We start from the raw sequence: 18,575 nt of genomic DNA, 5'->3' as shown, positions 1-18,575 counted from the left end.
ATTTCATTTCTTCAGGGACAGTCCCTCAACATTACTGAGTATGAACATCAGACATTGTTTTGCCTGGGAGTGAAAAAAATGGGCAAGCGATCTTGATTGTTCTATATTTTGAATTTAATCTTTTAAGCTATTTTTAGCTCAGTATCTCACTCTGCATATTGCCATGTTTTGAGCCTCTCCTTGGTTATGTGGGGGCAAATCTGTTTCTCACTCATCCTTGTCTTCCTTCAAATGCAGGATGCATTTTAATCTATGCATTCCTCTGCCACTTGACTTCCCAGGTGACATAGTAGTAAAGAATCCACCTGCCAGTACAGGAGATGCAAGAGATGTGGGTTCAATCCCTGGATCAAGAAGACCACTGGAGTAACAAATGCAACCCACTCCAGCATTGTATTCTTGCCTGGAAAATTTCATGGACAGAAGAGCCTGACAGGCTACAGTCAGTGGGGTCTCAAAGAGTCAGACATGACTAAGAGTGTGCACACATGTACACGCATGCACGCGTGCACACACACACATACATGCACGCACGCACACACATCTTTAACCGCTTCTCAGTCTGCTTGCATTTTTCAGACATGTGTTGAAACTTCTCACCCGTTCCACTCACTAATATCTTCACCCATTTCTTTTTAGCCTTATCAACATATACCTTATTCTAAGTTCTTTTGCCATTGTTATAGCAGAATCCCTAGAGGAATAGGAAATAAAACCTGTGTAGATATAACCAGAAGTTATAGCTCTTCCTTTCAGAGGTGTTATGCTATTGACTGATGTTTTGTTTCTCTTGGAATTACAGAAGAAACATTTAGTTCTGGGAATATATTTAATAAACTGTTGAGAGAGAGTTTTGAAAAATCCTCTATCACTGTCTTAGGTATTAAGGCAATCAGAAAAGAATCTGCCTGATTGAAGTCTCATTTAAAATTTAACATGATAAAAAGCAGCTTCCCACCACTGGTAGATTAGGAGAACTATGCTCTGAACTAGAATGGGACTGTTTTTATCTGGTGAACTTCATTTATCCTCTCTGCTGATATGCTAATCAGGGCAATAGTTTTGGAACATGGGGCCAGTTGGGCTGACAACAGCCAAGAATTTTGCAAAGCTTGCCAAAGAGCCATCACAGAAAACTTGAGGTCTCATAGAAGTTATGTGTAGAATTTCAGTGGATCTACCTCCATAATTCTTCATTTGTGCCTCAAGCCACTGAGAAACCTTTGACTTGTCCTTTTGTTTTGAAACAGAATCATATTTGTGTCTATGTCAAAGAATCTTGCTTTTTAACACTATATAGGCATTATATAGAACCCCTGAAATTGTAATAGTGTGAAAATAAGAGTCCTTATGACCACAGAGGAAGAATCAACAGAGCCATAACTTTAATATCTTGGCTGAGACTTTACTGTGATACTGGGGAGGGGCAGGCAGCAGGGGCAGAGAATATGATGAGTCAATTATTTTTAGTAAAATTTTTCCATATGTACCTGACTTACGTTCATGCTAACAAAACAGACTTTCAACAGGGAATTATTTCTAGGCTCTTAAAGTGTGAAATTTAAGTAGTTGTTCTAATGATGGCCCAACTTCAGTAGTATAGAAGGCAGCCTGTATGCTTTGTGAACCATAGATAATCAGTGATTATTTCCTACTAAGTGGAATTTAAACCAACAAAAAGTTGATGCTTTTTTCAGTTCAGTTCAGTCACTCAGTCGTGTCTGACTCTTTGTGACCCCATGAACAACAGCATGCCAGGCCTACCTGTCCATCACCAATTCCCGGAGTCCACCCAAACCCATGTCCATTGAATCGGTGATGCCATCCAACCATCTCACCCTCTGTTGTCCCCTTCTCCTCCTGCCTTCAATCTTTCCCAGCATCAGGATCTTTTCAAGTGAGTCAGCTCTTCGCATCAGGTGGCCAAAGTATTGGAGTTTCAGCTTCAACATCAGTCCTGCCAATGAACACCCAGGACTGATCTCCTTTAGGATGGACTGGTTTGATCTCCTTGCAGTCCAAGGACCTCTCAAGAGTCTTCTTCAACACCACAGTTCAAAAGTATCAGTTCTTCGTCACTCAGCTTTCTTTATAGTCCCACTCTCACATCCATATATGACCACTGGAAAAACCATAGCCTTGACTAGATGGACCTTTGTTGGCAAAGTAATATCTCTGCTTTTGAATATGCTATCTAGGTTGGTCATAACCTACCTTTCAAGGAGTATGCATCTTTTAATTTCATGGCTTAAGTCACCATCTGCAGTGATTTTGGAGCCCCAAAAAATAAAGTCTGACATGGTTTCCATTGTTTCCCCATCTATTTGCCATGAAGTGATGGGACTGGATGCCATGATCTTAGTTTTCTGAATGTTGAGCTTTAAGCCAACTTTTTCACTCTCCTCTTTCACTTTCATCAAGAAGCTCTTTAGTTCTTCTTCACTTTCTGCCATAAGGGTGTGTCATCTGCATATCTGAGGTTATTGATATTTCTCCTGGAAATCTTGATTCCAGCTTGTACTTCCTCCAGCCCAGTGTTTCTCATGATGTACTCTGCATATAAGTTAAATAAGCAGGGTGACAATATACAGCCTTGACGTACTCCTTTTCCTATTTGGAACCAGTCTGTTGTTCCATGTCCAGTTCTAACTATTGCTTCCTGACCTGCATACAGGTTTCTCAAGAGGCAGGTCAGGTGGTCTGGTATTCCCATCTCTTTCAGAATTTTCCACAGTTTATTGTGATCCACACAGTCAAAGGCTTTGGCATAGTCAAGAAAGCAGAAATAGATGTTTTTCTGGAACTCTCTTGCTTTTTCGATGATCCAGCAGATGTTGGCAAATTGATCTCTGGTTCCTCTGCCTTTTCTAAAACCAGCTTGAACATCTGGAAGTTCATGGTTCACGAATTGCTGAAGCCTGGCTTGGAGAATTTTGAGCATTAATTTACTAGTGTGTGAGATGAGTGCAATTGTGTGGTAGTTTGATCATTTTTTGACATTGCCTTTCTTTGGGATTGGAATGAAAACTGACTTTTCCAGTCCTGTGGCCACTGCTGAGTTTTCCAAAATTGCTGGCATATTGAGTGCAGCACTTTCACAGCATCATCTTTCAGGATTTGAAATAGCTCAACTGGAGCTATTTCACCACCACCCCTAACTTTGTTTGTTTTGATGCTTCCTAAGGCCCACTTGACTTCACATTCCAGAATGTCTGGCCCTAGGTGAGTGATCACACCATCATGATTACCTTGGTCATGAAGATCTGTTCTTGTACAGTTCTGTGTATTCTTGCCACCTCTTCTTAATCTCTTATGCTTCTTTTAGGTCTCTACCATTTCTGTCCTTTATTGAGCCCATCTTTGCATGAAATCTTCCCTTGGTATCTCTAATCTATTTTACATGATTTTAAAAATTTAAGGTTGGAAGAAAAAGAACACTTATCAGGTAAGCTAAGAATGGGAAAGAAAGTAGAAGTGTGATTCAGGGTGGTGAGTAGAAGTGTGTCAGGGTGGTGACAGAAAGGGAGAAGTTGAAGACACTAATAAGGTTTCTGAGTCAGTTACTGGAGAAGCAAGTTGTACCATCATCCAAGAGAGATTGAATCACTACGTGTAGATTCTTTCAGATCATGGACTTTTAGTTCTACTTTACAGTCCTAGTCAATAAAGAAGAAAGACTCAGTTTCTCAACGGATAGTATCACCAGCTGGCTAAGACGAATTCCACTTCTGAAAGGAAGATCCTCTTCCAATTGACAACTTACTTTATTACTCAGATACTCTCCTGTAACTCATAGTGTTTAGAAGGCAGTGGAAAGCTAATGATTATACCTTAGAGTGTGATATATAGACAGGAAGAGAGATACATCGAAAAGTATCAGACAGTGGAGCACAAATTTCCAGTCAACTAAGACCTGTACTTAAATCCTAGCTGTGTCATCTGATATATTTATAATCTTGAGCAAATCTTGAGAAACCAACATCAACATATATTAAAGAAATCCAAATAACCAAGACATCTGTCCTTGAGGAATTTATAGGAGAGGTAGACACATAAGTCATTAAGAAGAAAGAATGATGATTGCTATGGTGGAAGAATGTGCAGGGTGCTATGGGGCAGAGAAAGGGGCACCCAAATCAGATGAGATGCCAGGGAAAGCTTACAGAGATGTTAGCTTTGAAAGACCAAAGGGGTGTAGACATAGGAATTCCAGGCAGAAGCTATATCCCAGAAGGCTATGTGTACGTGCTCAAGACTTATATTACCTCTTGTAGACATGGAAAGCCAAGGAAAGGTTTTAATTAGAGGAGTCAGGTTTTCAAACCAGAATTTTTGATAAAGCAATTGAGCAGTTGCAGAGTGGAGGATGAAGAGGAGCATTTGAGACTTGCAGTAGGAAGATTGGTGAGTAGCAAGCACTCCAGTTGAGGAAAGATATAGTGAATACACAGCATGCCAGCCAGAGATGGTAAGGGGATGAGGTTAGAGCAGATACCTTGTCCTGCTTTGCCTGAGACTGTCTTGCTTTAGAAAGAAACTGAACGTACCACGCCCCAGGAAGCCTTTCAGTCCCTGTGAAGTCAGTCGGATGACCAGTTCATCTGAGGCTCTGAGGTGGGGATGAGACGGATGGGTACACTGATCCAAATCATAGTCAGGTGGTAAAATCTATAAGACTAATAACGAGTTAGATGTTGTCAGGGTGGTGACAGAAAGGGAGAAGCTGAAGACACTAAGGTTTCTGAGTCAGTTACTGGAGAAGTAAGTTGTACCGTCATCCAAGAGAGACTGAGTCACTACATGTAGATTCTTTCAGATCATGGACTCTTACCTCTATTTTACAGTCCTAGTCAATAAAGCATCTTTTGCATGTGTATTATTCATGGCAGTGCCCTCTGTTGATTCTTCAATTTTGATTGATTTGCAATTTAGATCTGAAAAAAAAAATACAAAACTTTTAGTGACTCTCTCTTTTGTTGGTGCAGTAAAACGGAAATATGTATCAATAGCAATATTCAGGCCATGTGTGGCAGAGTGGAGGCAGTCTACTCAAAGAACAGGTATTGGTGTTTGTACTTTTTAAGTTGTTCTTAGCAGAAAAGGACTGAAATTTATAGTCTGTCTCCCAGAGAGAGTCCATTTATTTTAAATAACCAAGATTGATTTGATTCTTTAAATGTGTCAAAAAATACACTTCAGACTACCATTCTTATGAAATAAACTTTAAATGATGCCTTTTAGAAAAGTCAGGGGGGAAATAAAAAAGCTAGTCAGCTTATTTTAAAATTTTCAAGTGGATATTTGATATTTATGTGGTTTTCTTATTCTCTGGATGATGGATAACATTCCTTAATTCTTTTCCAAACCAGTTTGATTGTACAAGCAATGGATAAAGGCATGCCCAGGCTTTCTGATACAACTGTGATCAAGATACAGGTGACTGACATAAATGACAATGCCCCAATTTTTCTCCCCTCTGAAGCAGTGGAAATTGTCGAAAGTAAGTGTGATTTGAAATAATGGTTTTGATTAACTTGTATGTCACCTACTATTTTTTCAACTGGATGCTGTGTTAAGTACGCATACTATTCCTCAACAATCACACAACTATAAATTGTTTTTATCTTCATTTTACAGAATATAAAATGGAGAGTCAAAAATTAAATATAAAATGTCAAAGAAGTTAAAAGTTAAAGTTGGGGTTTGCATTCAAACTAGCAGGAAGCTGCTCTCCCAAGGTCAAACCACTACTCCACACAGCCTCTTTTGTATACAGACATTTCTTAAAAGTGAAATCTGCTCAATGAAGAAGCATCTTTTGTTGGCTGTGATGGTCACCCTAAAGCTCCCCTGAGAGAAAGTGATGTTATTAGACTGATAACTGTATCAATCTTTGTGTTACCAAACTCAGGTTCAGCTGCTCACCACTTAAAAGCCAATATTCGAGAGGCAAGTGTTGGAAAGGAAAGGTTGCTTTATTCAGGAGGCCAGTAACTTGGGGAAGAAGGCATACTTGTGTCCAAAGGCCAATTCCTCAGTGCTAATAGGGGGCAACAGCTTTTAACGGGGAGCTTCATGGGTATATGGTTAGAGTAAGGGAGCTCCATGCCGAGTCACCTCTGAGGATCATCTTGAAATTAGCCATGTGGTAATTTGACCATTATCTTGATTGTTTTAAGCCCAGTTAATCTTCAGTTCCAGGACTGGTTGGTTCTCATTTCTTTGAGGTCAGTTCTCAGATAGCTTATGTTATGGCTACAGTCTGGTCATCATGTAGCTAACTTCTTCCACCTGGTGGGGGTTTTATTCTCTACAAGACAGCTCATAGAATATGGCTCAGAATGTTATCTATAGCCCTTGAGGAAGAACTAAAGGTCCTTGACTTTGCTTAAGGACTGAACTGTTATTATTTTGTCCTATTTGACTGTTTTTCCTTTGTTTCTGAGTCTCTTCATTTCTCTGATTAAGTTTATTTTATTAATATTATTTGTTATGGGGGCATGCTGGGTGGCTTGTAGAGTCTGAGTTCTTTGACCAGGAATTTAACCCAGGCCAAAAGCAAGGAGTCCAAACCCCTGCTTTCCAGGGAATTCCCTGAATTTATTCTTTGGCTAAAGTTTTTCTATAGAAAAAAGACAAGGAAAAGCCATGGTGGAGGAGGGTTTGTTCCAGGAAGGCCCCATAGGGCCCTGCTCAGTTTTATTTGCAATATACTAATGACAAGTAATAAGTGAAGGAGTTGGATGATTTTTGCACAGAGTCATCATTTTCCTCTACTATAAACTAAAGTTCAACATCTGCAAAAAACTTTTATCACATTAATGGTGGAGGTTGAAAATACAAAGTTTTACATGATATGCTGACTAATCTTAATTGTTTGGGTCTCTGGGTTCCATGATGACTCCATAGTCTGTGATCTCAAAGTTTCCTGTGGTCAATAGCTGTCCTGGTAAAACCCAACCCAACTTTTTTTTTTTAATTTTATTTTATTTTTAAACTTTACATAATTGTATTAGTTTTGCCAAATATCAAAATGAATCCGCCACAGGTATACATGTGTTCCCCATCCTGAACCCTCCTCCCTCCTCCCTCCCCATACCATCCCTCTGGGTCGTCCCAGTGCCCTAGCCCCAAGCATCCAGTATCGTGTATCAAACCTAGATCAAAAGCTTTTCAGACAAGCAAAAGCTGAGAGAATCCAACCCAACTTTTTATAGTTGAAATTGCAGACAGTGGCCCATCACTCTCCTCTCTCTTTTCACTCTTAATATCCAACTTATTCCTAAAATGTGCCTAACATTTTGTTATGTTCACTTTCCAAACAAATTACAAACATCACTGCTCAAAGAGGGCTATATTCCAGCAATTTTTATATATAAGAATACCTACAAATATTTTAGGAGAAGGCAATGGCACCCCACTCCAGTACTCTTGCCTGGAAAATCCCATGGACGGAGGAGCCTGGTAGGCTGCAGTCCATGGGGTCGCGAAGAGTTGGACACGACTGAGCAACTTCCCTTTCACTTTTCACTTTCATGCATTGGAGAAGGAAATGGCAACCCACTCCAGTGTTCTTGCCTGGAGAGTCCCAGAGACGGGGGAGCCTGGTGGGCTGCCGTCTGTGGGGTCGCACAGAGTCGAACACGAATGAAGTGACTTAGCAGCAGCAGCATAAATATTTTAAATAATTTAAAATATTATACTAATAAAAAAATTGTCTAGTTTTACCTCTCACCTATTTGATGTGTTTTCATCTGCTTTTACTGAAAGTGCTATTCTAAAGCACATGCATTGGAATCAAAATGCAGTAATGTGCTCAGAATAAATATATCACAAAACTAAACTGTGTATATCAAAACTTACCAGAAGGAGTCAAGTGTAATTGATGCATGTCAAGGATGTTCAAATTTGAAATATGAAAATTATTAGTCTCATACGCAGTGGAATTATTCCAAATGTCCTGGAATCTTCTTTCTACCTGTACCATACCTATGAAGTCCAAACCAAAGTCCCTGTCTTGGCAGTTTAAAGAACATGTATGTTATGTGAGATATTTACCATATCATCTATTTGTGATTTTTGTGTGTGTGAATACTATTAGAGATCTTTTGGGATCACCAGCATGAGGTATACTTTCTGTAGTCTTGATAATTTTGAGAGTCAGGTTTTAAGAGAAGGAAGCAGTGTGTGCCTCTCAAAAGAAATAATTTTACAAAAATGAATATGAGGAACTAAGTATCTAGCTTCAGGATCCAAACATTTTCATTTAAATCTTGCTTGCTTTTCAGAATTTTATGTTTTGTATTAATGTTTTGAATAGTAACCTTCTTCCCACCCACATCACCCATGAATATATGATTTTGATATGGAAATAACATAGTGCAAATAAGTGACTTACAATGTTTCTTGGTTCTGGGATTGTGTGATAAACATATGATAAAAAGTGAAATATAAAAATTGAAAATTGTCTACCTCTTCAATTCCCTACTCAGTGGTAAGTTTTCACTTTTATTGGGCTCATAAATTCTTCAGAGTTTTTATTCAGTGTGTAATGAGCCTTGTATGAGAAATCATGCCAAAAAACAGCAAATCATATTGGACATAAAATAAAAATGCTTGGATTGAATTATTAAAGAAAAATATTTCAAAGGATGACTTTTAATGGAGACTGACAGTGGTCATGACTATTTCAGATTCTTTGCCTGGCACGATTGTGACTCGGATATCAGTTTATGATGTGGATTCGAATCCAGCTTTCACCTTCAGTTTTGTCAAAGAGAGTAATTCTGGAACCAAGTTTGCTATTGATCGGAACACTGGGGTAGTGGTGCTGGTTGAAACACTGGATTTTGAAGAAGCTACTAAATATGAGCTACAGATCCAAATTTCAGATTTGGTGCACCAAACAGAGGGGACAGTCACTGTCCACGTGCTGGACGTCAACGATAACCCACCAGTATTTTCTCAGGAGTCTTACCAGGTAAATAGCATAAAGAGATGCTGAGACCATGACCAAACTTGAAAGAACAGGGAATAATGCAAACTGAACCATAGTCAACAAAGTAATGTAGACAGACAGATAGCATTCACTGTTTTTACTGCCTAAGTTGGTGCTGAGAGTTTTATATTTAGCATCATGGAGAATAGAAGTACATATGGAGTTGAATCTCTCATTCAATTCAATTTCTTAAGTATGTAACATAAGGCTCATAATTACACAATGTACAGTGCAATGAAACATTAGTGAATGCATTAGTGAATGCATTAGCTATCCTCCACTACACAGAAATAATCTAGAAGGAAATTTTTCATAATAAAAATCAATACTGCATGAAACATCTTTCAAAATTTTTTAATTTTGTTTTTCTGAATTCTGGAACTACTAACACAATCTTCTTAATATGTCCACTCTATAAATTAATAACACCTAATAAAGTCAGGTTCTCTGTTACTTCCATAAACAAAATAAATAAAAGAGTCAGGTCCTGGCTCTGTTCATGAAAATAGCTGCGTTCTTTAAGCACAGGGCCTGTCTCCCCTTTTTTTTTCCCCCTCAGGTCACCATTTCAGAACTGGTGCCTCTGGGGCACCCCGTGCTGACCATTGTGGCCACAGACGTGGAAAGCAGTGAGAACATTACTTACAGGATCCTCTCCTCTTCCAAGATGTTTTCAGTTGATCCTACCAATGGTGAGTTATTTGTAGTGGCTGTAGCATTCATAGGTTTGGGTTACAGAGAGGAAACCTGAAATAATCCTTTCCAAATATTCCTAAAATAGCCCCCAGGCCCTCCTGCTGGGATCATAGACACCACCTTCTTATTTCTCTTCATGTCAGATGCTGTGGTAGCAAATTCTGGTGCTATTTCTCTTCTCCAACATCTCAATGGTTGGAAAGAAAAAGGAATTGATTAAATGCTGGCAAATGCACAGAAATTCAGAGACCTCAGTATAGTAAACACCAGTTCATTCAGCCATCTGATTACCGTTGGGGTAATTAACCAGGCCTCCATAAGAATCAAAGTAAAATGGAAGGGATTCATTTAGAACTGAAGACTGCGTGTTACCAGAATTTGGAAGCTTTTTTCCCAAGCCAAGTATAAGAAGTTGGGTAATAGTATCATATATTCAACAAGGAACACAAAAAACTGAAACAGGAAAGTTTTTTGAGCACCTCTGTTAAGTGGAGTGGGCTTCCCTGGTGGCTCAGATGGTAAAGAATCTGCCTGCAATGCAGGACACCAGCTTCAATCCCTGGATCAGGAAGATTCCCTGGAGAAGGGAATGGCAACTCACTCCAAAATCCTTGCCATGAGAAGTCCATGGACAAAGTAGCCTGGCAGGCTACAGTCCATAGTGTTTCAAAAAGTCAGACATGACTGAGAGACATTTACTCATTAAGTAGAATGTTTTGTGGTTTTGATGCTGTTCTTATTTCTTTGATGCCTCACTAGGCTCTTTGTTTGGTTATTAGAGATCAGGACATTTATGGTTGTAAAATGCATTCAGGCAAGTGATTACAGAAAAGTTAAGAATCGTATAGAGAAAATATAACAGCAAGTAGAGTCCCTTGGACAGCAAGAAGATCAAACCAGTCAATCCTAAAGGAAATCAACCCTGAATATTCACTGGAAGGACTGATGCTGAAGCTGAAGGTCCAATATGTTGGCCACCTGATGTGAAGAGCTGACTCATTAGAAAAGACTCCGATGCTGGGAAAGATTGAAGGCAGGAGGAGAAGGGAGCAACAGAAGATGAGATGGTTGGATGGAATCACAGACTCAGTAGACATGAATTTGAGCACATTCTGGGAGATAGTGAAGGACAGAGAAGCCTGGCTTGCTGAAATCCATGAGATCACAAAGAGTCAGATGTAACTTAGCAACTGAACAACAGACATTAAAAGCCAAACTTAATAAAGATGAATAATTAATAAAGCACTGTCCATAGCAGAGCACGCGCCAGAAAAATAACAGGGCCTGGGACATGGACATCACCAGATGGTCAACACTGAAACCAGATTGATTATATTCTTTGCAGTCAAAGATGGAGAAGCTCTATACAGTCAGCAAAAAAAAAAAAAAAAATCTGGAGCTGACTGTGTCTCAGATCATGAACTCCTTATTGCCAAATTCAGAATTAAATTGAAGAAAGTATGAAAAACAACTAGACCATTCAGATATGACCTAAATCAAATCCCTTATGATTATACAGTGGAAGTGACAAATAGATTCAAGAGGTTAGATCTGATAGATAGAGTGCCTGAAGAACTATAGATGGAGGTTTATAAAACTGTACAGGAGGTAGTGATCAAAACCATCCCCAAGGAGAAGAAATACAAAAAGAATAAATGGTTGTCTGAGGAGAACTTATAATCAGCTAAGAAAAGAAGAGAAGTGAAAGGCAAAGGAGAAAAGAAAAGATATATCTTTCCGAATGCAGAGTTCCAAAGAACACAAAGAAGAAATAAGAAAGCCTTTCTAAGTGATCAATGCAAAAAAAAAAAAATAGAGATAAACAATAAAATGGGAAAGACTAGAGATCTATTCAAGAAAATTAGAAATACCATGGAAACATTTCATGAAAAGATGGTCATGATAAAGGACAGAAATGGTAGGGACCTAACAGAAGGAGAAGATATTAAGAAGAGGTGGAAGAATATACAGAAACTATACAAAAAAGATCTTCATGACCCAGATAACCATGACGGTGTGATCACTCACCTAGAGCCAGACATCCTGGAATGTGAAGTCAAGTGGGCCTTAGGAAGCATCACTATAAACAGAGCTGGTGGAGATGATGGAATTCCAGCTGAGCTATTTCAAATCCTAAAAGATGATGCTGTAAAATTACTGCACTCAATATGCTGGCAAATTTGGAAAACTCAGCAGTGACCACAGGACTGGAAAAGGTCAGTTTTCATTCCAGTCCCAAAGAAAGGCAATGCCAAAGATGTTCAAACTACCACACGATTGCACTCATCTCACACACCAGCATAGTAATGCTGAAATTTCTCCAAGCTAGGCTTCAACTGTATGTGAACTGAGAACTTCCAGATGTTCAAGCTGGATTAAGAAAAGGCGGAAGAAACAGAGATCAAATTGCCAACATCTGCTGGATCATAGAAAAGTATTTACTTTGCTTCATTGACTATGCTAAAGACTTTGACTGTGTGGATCACAACAAACTGTGGAAAATTCTTCAAGAGATAGGAATACCAGACCACCTGACCTGCCTCTTGAGAAACCTGTATGCAGGTCAGGAAGCAACAGTTAGAACTGGACATGGGACAACAGACTGGTTCCAAACAGGGAAAGATGTACCTCAAGGCTGTATATTGTCACTGTGCTTATTTAACTATATGCAGAGTACGTCATGAGAAACACTAGGCTAGATGAAGAGCAAGCTGGAATCAAGATTGCCAGGAGAAATATCAATAACCTCAGATATGCAGATGACACCACCCTTATGGCAGAAAGTGAAGAGGAACTAAAAAGCCTCTTGATGAAAGTGAAAGAGGAGAGTGAAAAAGCTGGCTTAAAGCTCAACATTCAGAAAACTAAGATCATGGCATCTGGTCCCATCACTTCATGGGAAATAGATGGGGAAATAGTGGAAATAATGAGAGACTATTTTTTGGAGTCCAAAATCACTGCAGATGGTGATTGCAGCCATAAAATTAAAAGACACTTGCTCCTTAGAAGAAAAGCTATGACAAACCTATGCAGCATTTTAAAAAGTACAGACATTACTTTGCAGACAAAGGTCCATCTAGCCAAAGCTATGGCTTTCGTATGGATGTGAGAGTTGGACTATAAAGAAAGCTGAGCGCCGAAGAATTGATGCTTTTGAACTGTGGTGCTGGAGAAGACTCTTGAGAGTCCCTTGGACTACAAGGAGATCCAACCAGTCAATCCTAAAGGAAATCAGTCCTGCATATGCATTGAAAGGACTGATGCTGAAGCTGAAGCTCCAATACTTTGGCCACCTGATGCAAAGAACTAACTCATTGGAAAAGACCCTGATGCTGGGAAAGGGTCCTGAAGGCAGAAGCAGAAGGGGACAACAGAGGATGAGATGGTTGGATGGCATCAACGACTGGATGGACATGAGTTTAAGCAAGCTTCTGGGAGTTGGTGATGGACAGGGAAGACTGCCCTGCTGCCGTGCATGGGGCTGCAAAGAGTCAGACACGATTGAGCAACTGAACTGAATTGGGACATGTTATGCTGTGTGTTCCCCATCTGTACCCACCACTGCGTCATTTCACAAGGGAGAGCTGACTTAGAAGTTAACTTCTGAAAGATGGATGTTAACTGGTTTACTGTTACTAGGTTTACTGCTCTGATAGTTTTGCAGTTACATGAATACTGAATCCTTATGTTGTATACACTGGAGACTAATACAATGTTGTATGTCAATTATATTCTCAATTTTAAAAAGTTAACCTCAGGATTACCTGAAGGGAGAATCTGGTATGAGGCCCTCGGAATGTGATAATTGGGAGAAGTAGCTAATGTAGCCCCGTGGCCTGTGGATGAATGGCTACTGTGTGGATTTAAGTATGTCAGGAATTTGACTTTTCCGTCCCTCTGTCTTCATGTGTCTCACTCTCTTGGCTGCAGCAAATCACAATCCTGGAGGCACTTTTCTTTTTATTTGTATTAGCAACAAACTTTACAGTAAGACATTGATTAGAACGTTTTTAAAATCTTGACTGTTACCTTGTCAGCTGAGTTCATAGTGGGACTCTAATGAAATGTGGCATTTAAAAGATACTGGTTTTTTTTCTTTCTTCATGGCTGTACTAAAAGCACATTTACCTTAGAAAAACATTTTTACATACATATATATATATATATTAGAATCATAAAAATGTATTACATATATTTTAAAATGTGGATTTAAAAATGATAAAATATATTACATATATTTCATCAATAGTGGGAAAATCCACTTGCTGAATAAACCCATAGCTTTAGGAAAGACTTATCTAGAATTAAGCGATAGTTGTTAGTCTGCATTATTATATTTACTGCTTTCCTTTGACTTGAATGAATACGATTTGGTATTTCCAGAAATTTATGCCAGAATGTCTCTATGCATGTTTCTATTGATGGTAGAATGGGTTATACATTATTCAAATAAGAATGTGTGTGTGTTCAGTTGCTTCAGTCATGTCTGACTCTTTGCAACCCCATGTACTGTAACCCTCCAGACTCCTCTGTCTATGGGATTCTCCAGGCAAGAATACTGGAATGGGTTGCCATTTCCTTCTCCAGAGGATATTCCCAACCCAGGTATCAAACACATATCTCCTGCATTTCATGCATTGCAGGTGGATTCTCTACCTGCTAAGCCACCTGGGAAGCCACCTTTCCTTAAAAAGTAGTAATGGGACAATTTACCATACAAAAAAATGAATTTTTTAAAAATTATGGCAAATAATCTTTAAGCAGCACACATATTTAATTGAGTGAATCCCATGAATATTTCTGAATCTTAAGTGTTACAGAAGTATAAATATAATAATTTAAGCTTTCTATTTAGGGTTACCCTTGGTTATAACTTAAATGACACATCTAACAGATAACTTTACATTTTAGTAAATATTTGCTGACTAAGAGGATCATACAAATTTTATTTCACAACATTGTAAGGCTGTGTTGTTTTTCAGGCACAATATTTACTATCAACCCTGTCTTCCTTATGGAGAGAAAATCAACAATTCGATTTCTTGTTGAAGCCAGTGATGGTGGATTTCCTGACCTGAAGGCTGTTACCTTAGTAGAGACAGAAATACAAGATATGAACAATTATGCCCCTGAGTTTGCAATAGAATATTATAATCTTAGCTTAAGTGAAGACACTCCAGTTGGAAGCACACTTGTCACCTTCTCAACCATTGACCATGACTGGACCCGTGAAAACACACATGTTGAATATTCTATCATCAGTGGTAATTCACAGAACAATTTCCATGTGGAAACTAGTTTTATTCATTCAGAATATTCTTATAAGCAAGTTGGTTATCTAGTGTTGCTTCACCATCTGGACAGAGAAGCAACTGCCAGTCATGAGCTTGTCCTTCTGGCATTTGACCATGGTTGCCCTCCACTGAGTTCCTCAGCCACTGTATCGATAGAAGTCCTCGACGTGGATGATAACCCACCTGCATTCAGCAGTCTGGAATATTATGCCCACATCAAGGAAAGTACCCTTCCAGGGAGTCCCATCATTGTGGTCTCAGCAAGTGACCGCGATGTGGGCTCCCATGCAGAAGTCAGCTACTACTTAACCTCTGGAAATGAGAAGCAGCATTTTTGCTTAGAAGAAAAAACTGGAGTTCTTTCTTTGATTAAACCACTAGATTATGAAGAAACAATAAAATTCATTCTAACTGTCCAAGCTTCAGATGAGGAAAGGAAGCATTTCTCTTTTGCAATTGTGTTTGTCAATGTCCTGGATGATAATGATCACGCACCTCAGTTTATGTTCCCAAACTTGAACTGTGCTGTTCCTGAAAATCTACCTGTTTTCTCCACCATATGTTCTGTAAATGCTTTGGATTTTGATGCAGGTCCTTATGGAGACATGACCTATTCTATTGTATCACCCTGTCCTCTCCCTCATGAAATGCCACATGATCATAACTTCTTCCTCATTGACCCTTTAACAGGGGATATTAGTGCCCAGCAAGTCCTTGACTATGAAAATGACAACAAATACTGCCTCATAGTTCAGGCCAAAGACAAGGGTGACTCAACAGCCTCCTTAGTGGTTTGGGTGGATGTTGAAGGGATAGATGAGTTTGAACCCATTTTCACTCAGGATCAATATTTTTTCAGCCTCCCAGAAAAGAGTCATGTAAGACATTTGATTGGCAGAGTGGAAGCGTCAGATGCAGATGCTGGTGTTGACGGAGTCATCCTTTACTCCCTTGAAACTCCATCTCCTTTCTTTTCAGTAAATAAAACTAATGGAAATATTTATTTGAGTAGAGCACTTCCCCTAATAAAAAGTCAAGTCGGCAAAGAAGACACCATCGAAATGAAGATAATTGCTCATAGCCCCAAACTGGACTCCAAGTTTACATCTTGTACTGTTTTTGTGAATGTGTCTTTTTCCTCAGAAGGGAAACATTCTGCAGGATCAGCTAGCAGCTTTTTGATCAGTCTCACCATCTCCTTTCTAGTGTTTTTGTTACTTGTCTTCATTCCAATTGTACTGATTTTAAAACATAAACAAAAAGATGCAATAAATAATTATGAAGAAAAGAAAATGTCATCATCCTTAGATATCAATTTGAGACTGACCAGGGATGCCAGTGCACTGAAACCCTTCCAGAAAACTAATGAGAGCGGTGATAAGGCAGGGCCTGTGGACTCCACACCTGAATGGTTGAGTTTAATAAGAGTCATGGAGAAGGACGTTGCACATCTGTACAGGCACTCAAACTCCAGTGATCACTGTTCTGTGGAAGGAGAGACTGCAGAAGATAAGGAAATCCAGAAGATAAATGAACACCCTTACAGAAAGGATGATGACTCAGCTTTGAGTGATCAAGAGTCCAGGGTGCCAGACTCTGGAATTCCAAGGGACTCAGACCAGCTCTCTTGTTTGTCTGGGGGAACTGATGTGATGGTCACTGCTGAAACAGCAGAAACCAGCCATATGTTTGAGGAGGGAGATCAAGGCGAGGGCTGTGGCATGACCTATGTTCAAAATAATGTCTTACCCCAGCCACTGAAGAAGAGAGAGGTAGAAGTGGACACCCAGACTGATGTCAGAAAAGAGACTGTCTTTACTTCAAGTGATCAGGAAGCAGGATGTGCAGCTCTCTCAACCCAGAAAGACTCTGATCATGATGTCATGATGAGATATCCCTGGGATTATCTCCTCAGTTGGGAACCCAAATTCCAACCTCTTGCCTCAGTATTTAATGATATTGCAAAACTAAAGGATGAGCATTTACATATGCCTGGCATTCCAAAAGAGAAGAAATCTTTTGTTTTTCCACCCCCTTTGATAACAGCAGTAGCCCAACCTGGGATTAAAGCAGTTCCACCAAGAATGCCAGCCATAACTTCAAGGCAGGTACTTCAGAAATACCCACACTCCCCCATCCGCTATCATCACAGTTCTCTGCCAGAAGACATGACTCCCAGTTTTTCCCCATCTCTTTCACTGCTGACCACACAGGCCCCTGCCATGACTCCACTGCTGTCAGATGGAGAATTATTTGGGACACTTTTGAGTGGTTCTTGCCTTGAACCTAAAGCAGCAGATGGAGTTCAAATATAAAACAATGGTGATATCGAGCACCTGCTCCCCATTGGTCACGAATGACTGGACAAAACATTCCAAAGCAAGATCCTTGAGACGAGGTTCATTCATCTACAAGTGAGGGGTATAATTTAGTCTGGGTTTTTAGAACCCTCTCATTTAAGTTTATCAAATTTATTTCAGCCTTAATGATAAGTTACTCTGTCTTTTAACCTCTACGTTTTGCTGTCAGGATTTAAGTTTGTATATATTAAGTAGTGTATATTCTACCATACCTGGTCTTCTGTATGGCTAGATTTCCAAAGGTCACAATGAACTTGACTGACTGCCAAAATGTTTATATGAAAAAGAATGGAAATATAATATACTGCATTCTGGTCACATTACTGCTGATTATACTGCTATTTATAAAGCAAAATTAGTAAAGACTGAATAAAGAATGAGTATAGGACAGAAAGTAACAGAGAGGGGAAATTTGGAAGGATAAACAAGTTATAAAGTGAAGCAATTGGCTGCAGATCTGATATAGTTGGAAATGCATTTCTCCACTTTCTCCATAAAGCACACTTGTGGAGGTTAGCCATAATTTGAATTTAGTAGGGTGTCTTTTGGAAATCTAATGAGAACTTAAGAGTGAAATTTGTCATAACTCTGTGTCAAATAAAACAAATTTATTCTTGATTAAATGAACTAGAAATGCATGTTTTAAATGAAGAGCTAGTACTGATAAAGCAATGTGTGTGGTTGCCACCAAAGATGTGTTTCCTTGGCCTTCTTTAAAAATAAAATGATCTTGTAACGTGGTACAGATACAGACATTAACCTTTGAAGATTAATTTGAATATATTTCTTCATATTCTTCTACAAACAGTAACTTTACATGAGAAATAATTTATCCACTCAATGTCAGTTTAAAAGGTTTTACACAGGTAAAATTATGTTATTTGCTGATAATAAATTTCATATAGTAATTTAGCAACATATTTTAATAATTTTTATATAAATATTCTTATTATAAAAGTAAATAATAGATGTCAGAAGTCTTTCTTCCATTTGTTAATACTTATATTTAGTTTTAACAGTCATTAGATATAGCAGCTTGTCAACATGGTTAAAATAATTTTGTTTTGTACAGCTACTGGTTCAGAAATATAGTGGTGTAGTTTGGTGCTCCTATATGTATATACTGCTATCTCTTTCTGTCTGATGAACCAGAGAATTCATCAGAGATTCTTATCCTTTCCAAGAAAGCAGAGCACATCCTGATGAGGCTTGTCCGGAAGTCATCCA

At 38.9% G+C, this 18,575-nt stretch overlaps 1 protein-coding gene across 1 annotated transcript in view; it reads left to right on the top strand.

Annotated features, from left to right (window-relative positions):
- DCHS2 (dachsous cadherin-related 2) overlaps positions 1-17,483 on the top strand; it is a 316,336-nt gene extending 298,853 nt beyond the window's left edge. The window contains 4 exon segments of the mRNA XM_070385628.1: positions 5,370-5,500; positions 8,694-8,980; positions 9,558-9,690; positions 14,677-17,483. Of these exon segments, the coding sequence (XP_070241729.1) occupies positions 5,370-5,500; positions 8,694-8,980; positions 9,558-9,690; positions 14,677-17,303 (3,178 nt within the window). The 3' untranslated portion in view covers positions 17,304-17,483.
- The last annotated feature ends 1,092 nt before the right edge of the window (positions 17,484-18,575 follow it).

This window comes from Bos mutus, chromosome 17 (assembly GCF_027580195.1).
Source record: "Bos mutus isolate GX-2022 chromosome 17, NWIPB_WYAK_1.1, whole genome shotgun sequence".
Lineage (NCBI taxonomy): Eukaryota > Metazoa > Chordata > Mammalia > Artiodactyla > Bovidae > Bos > Bos mutus.
This window is presented reverse-complemented; position numbering and strand designations above follow the sequence as displayed.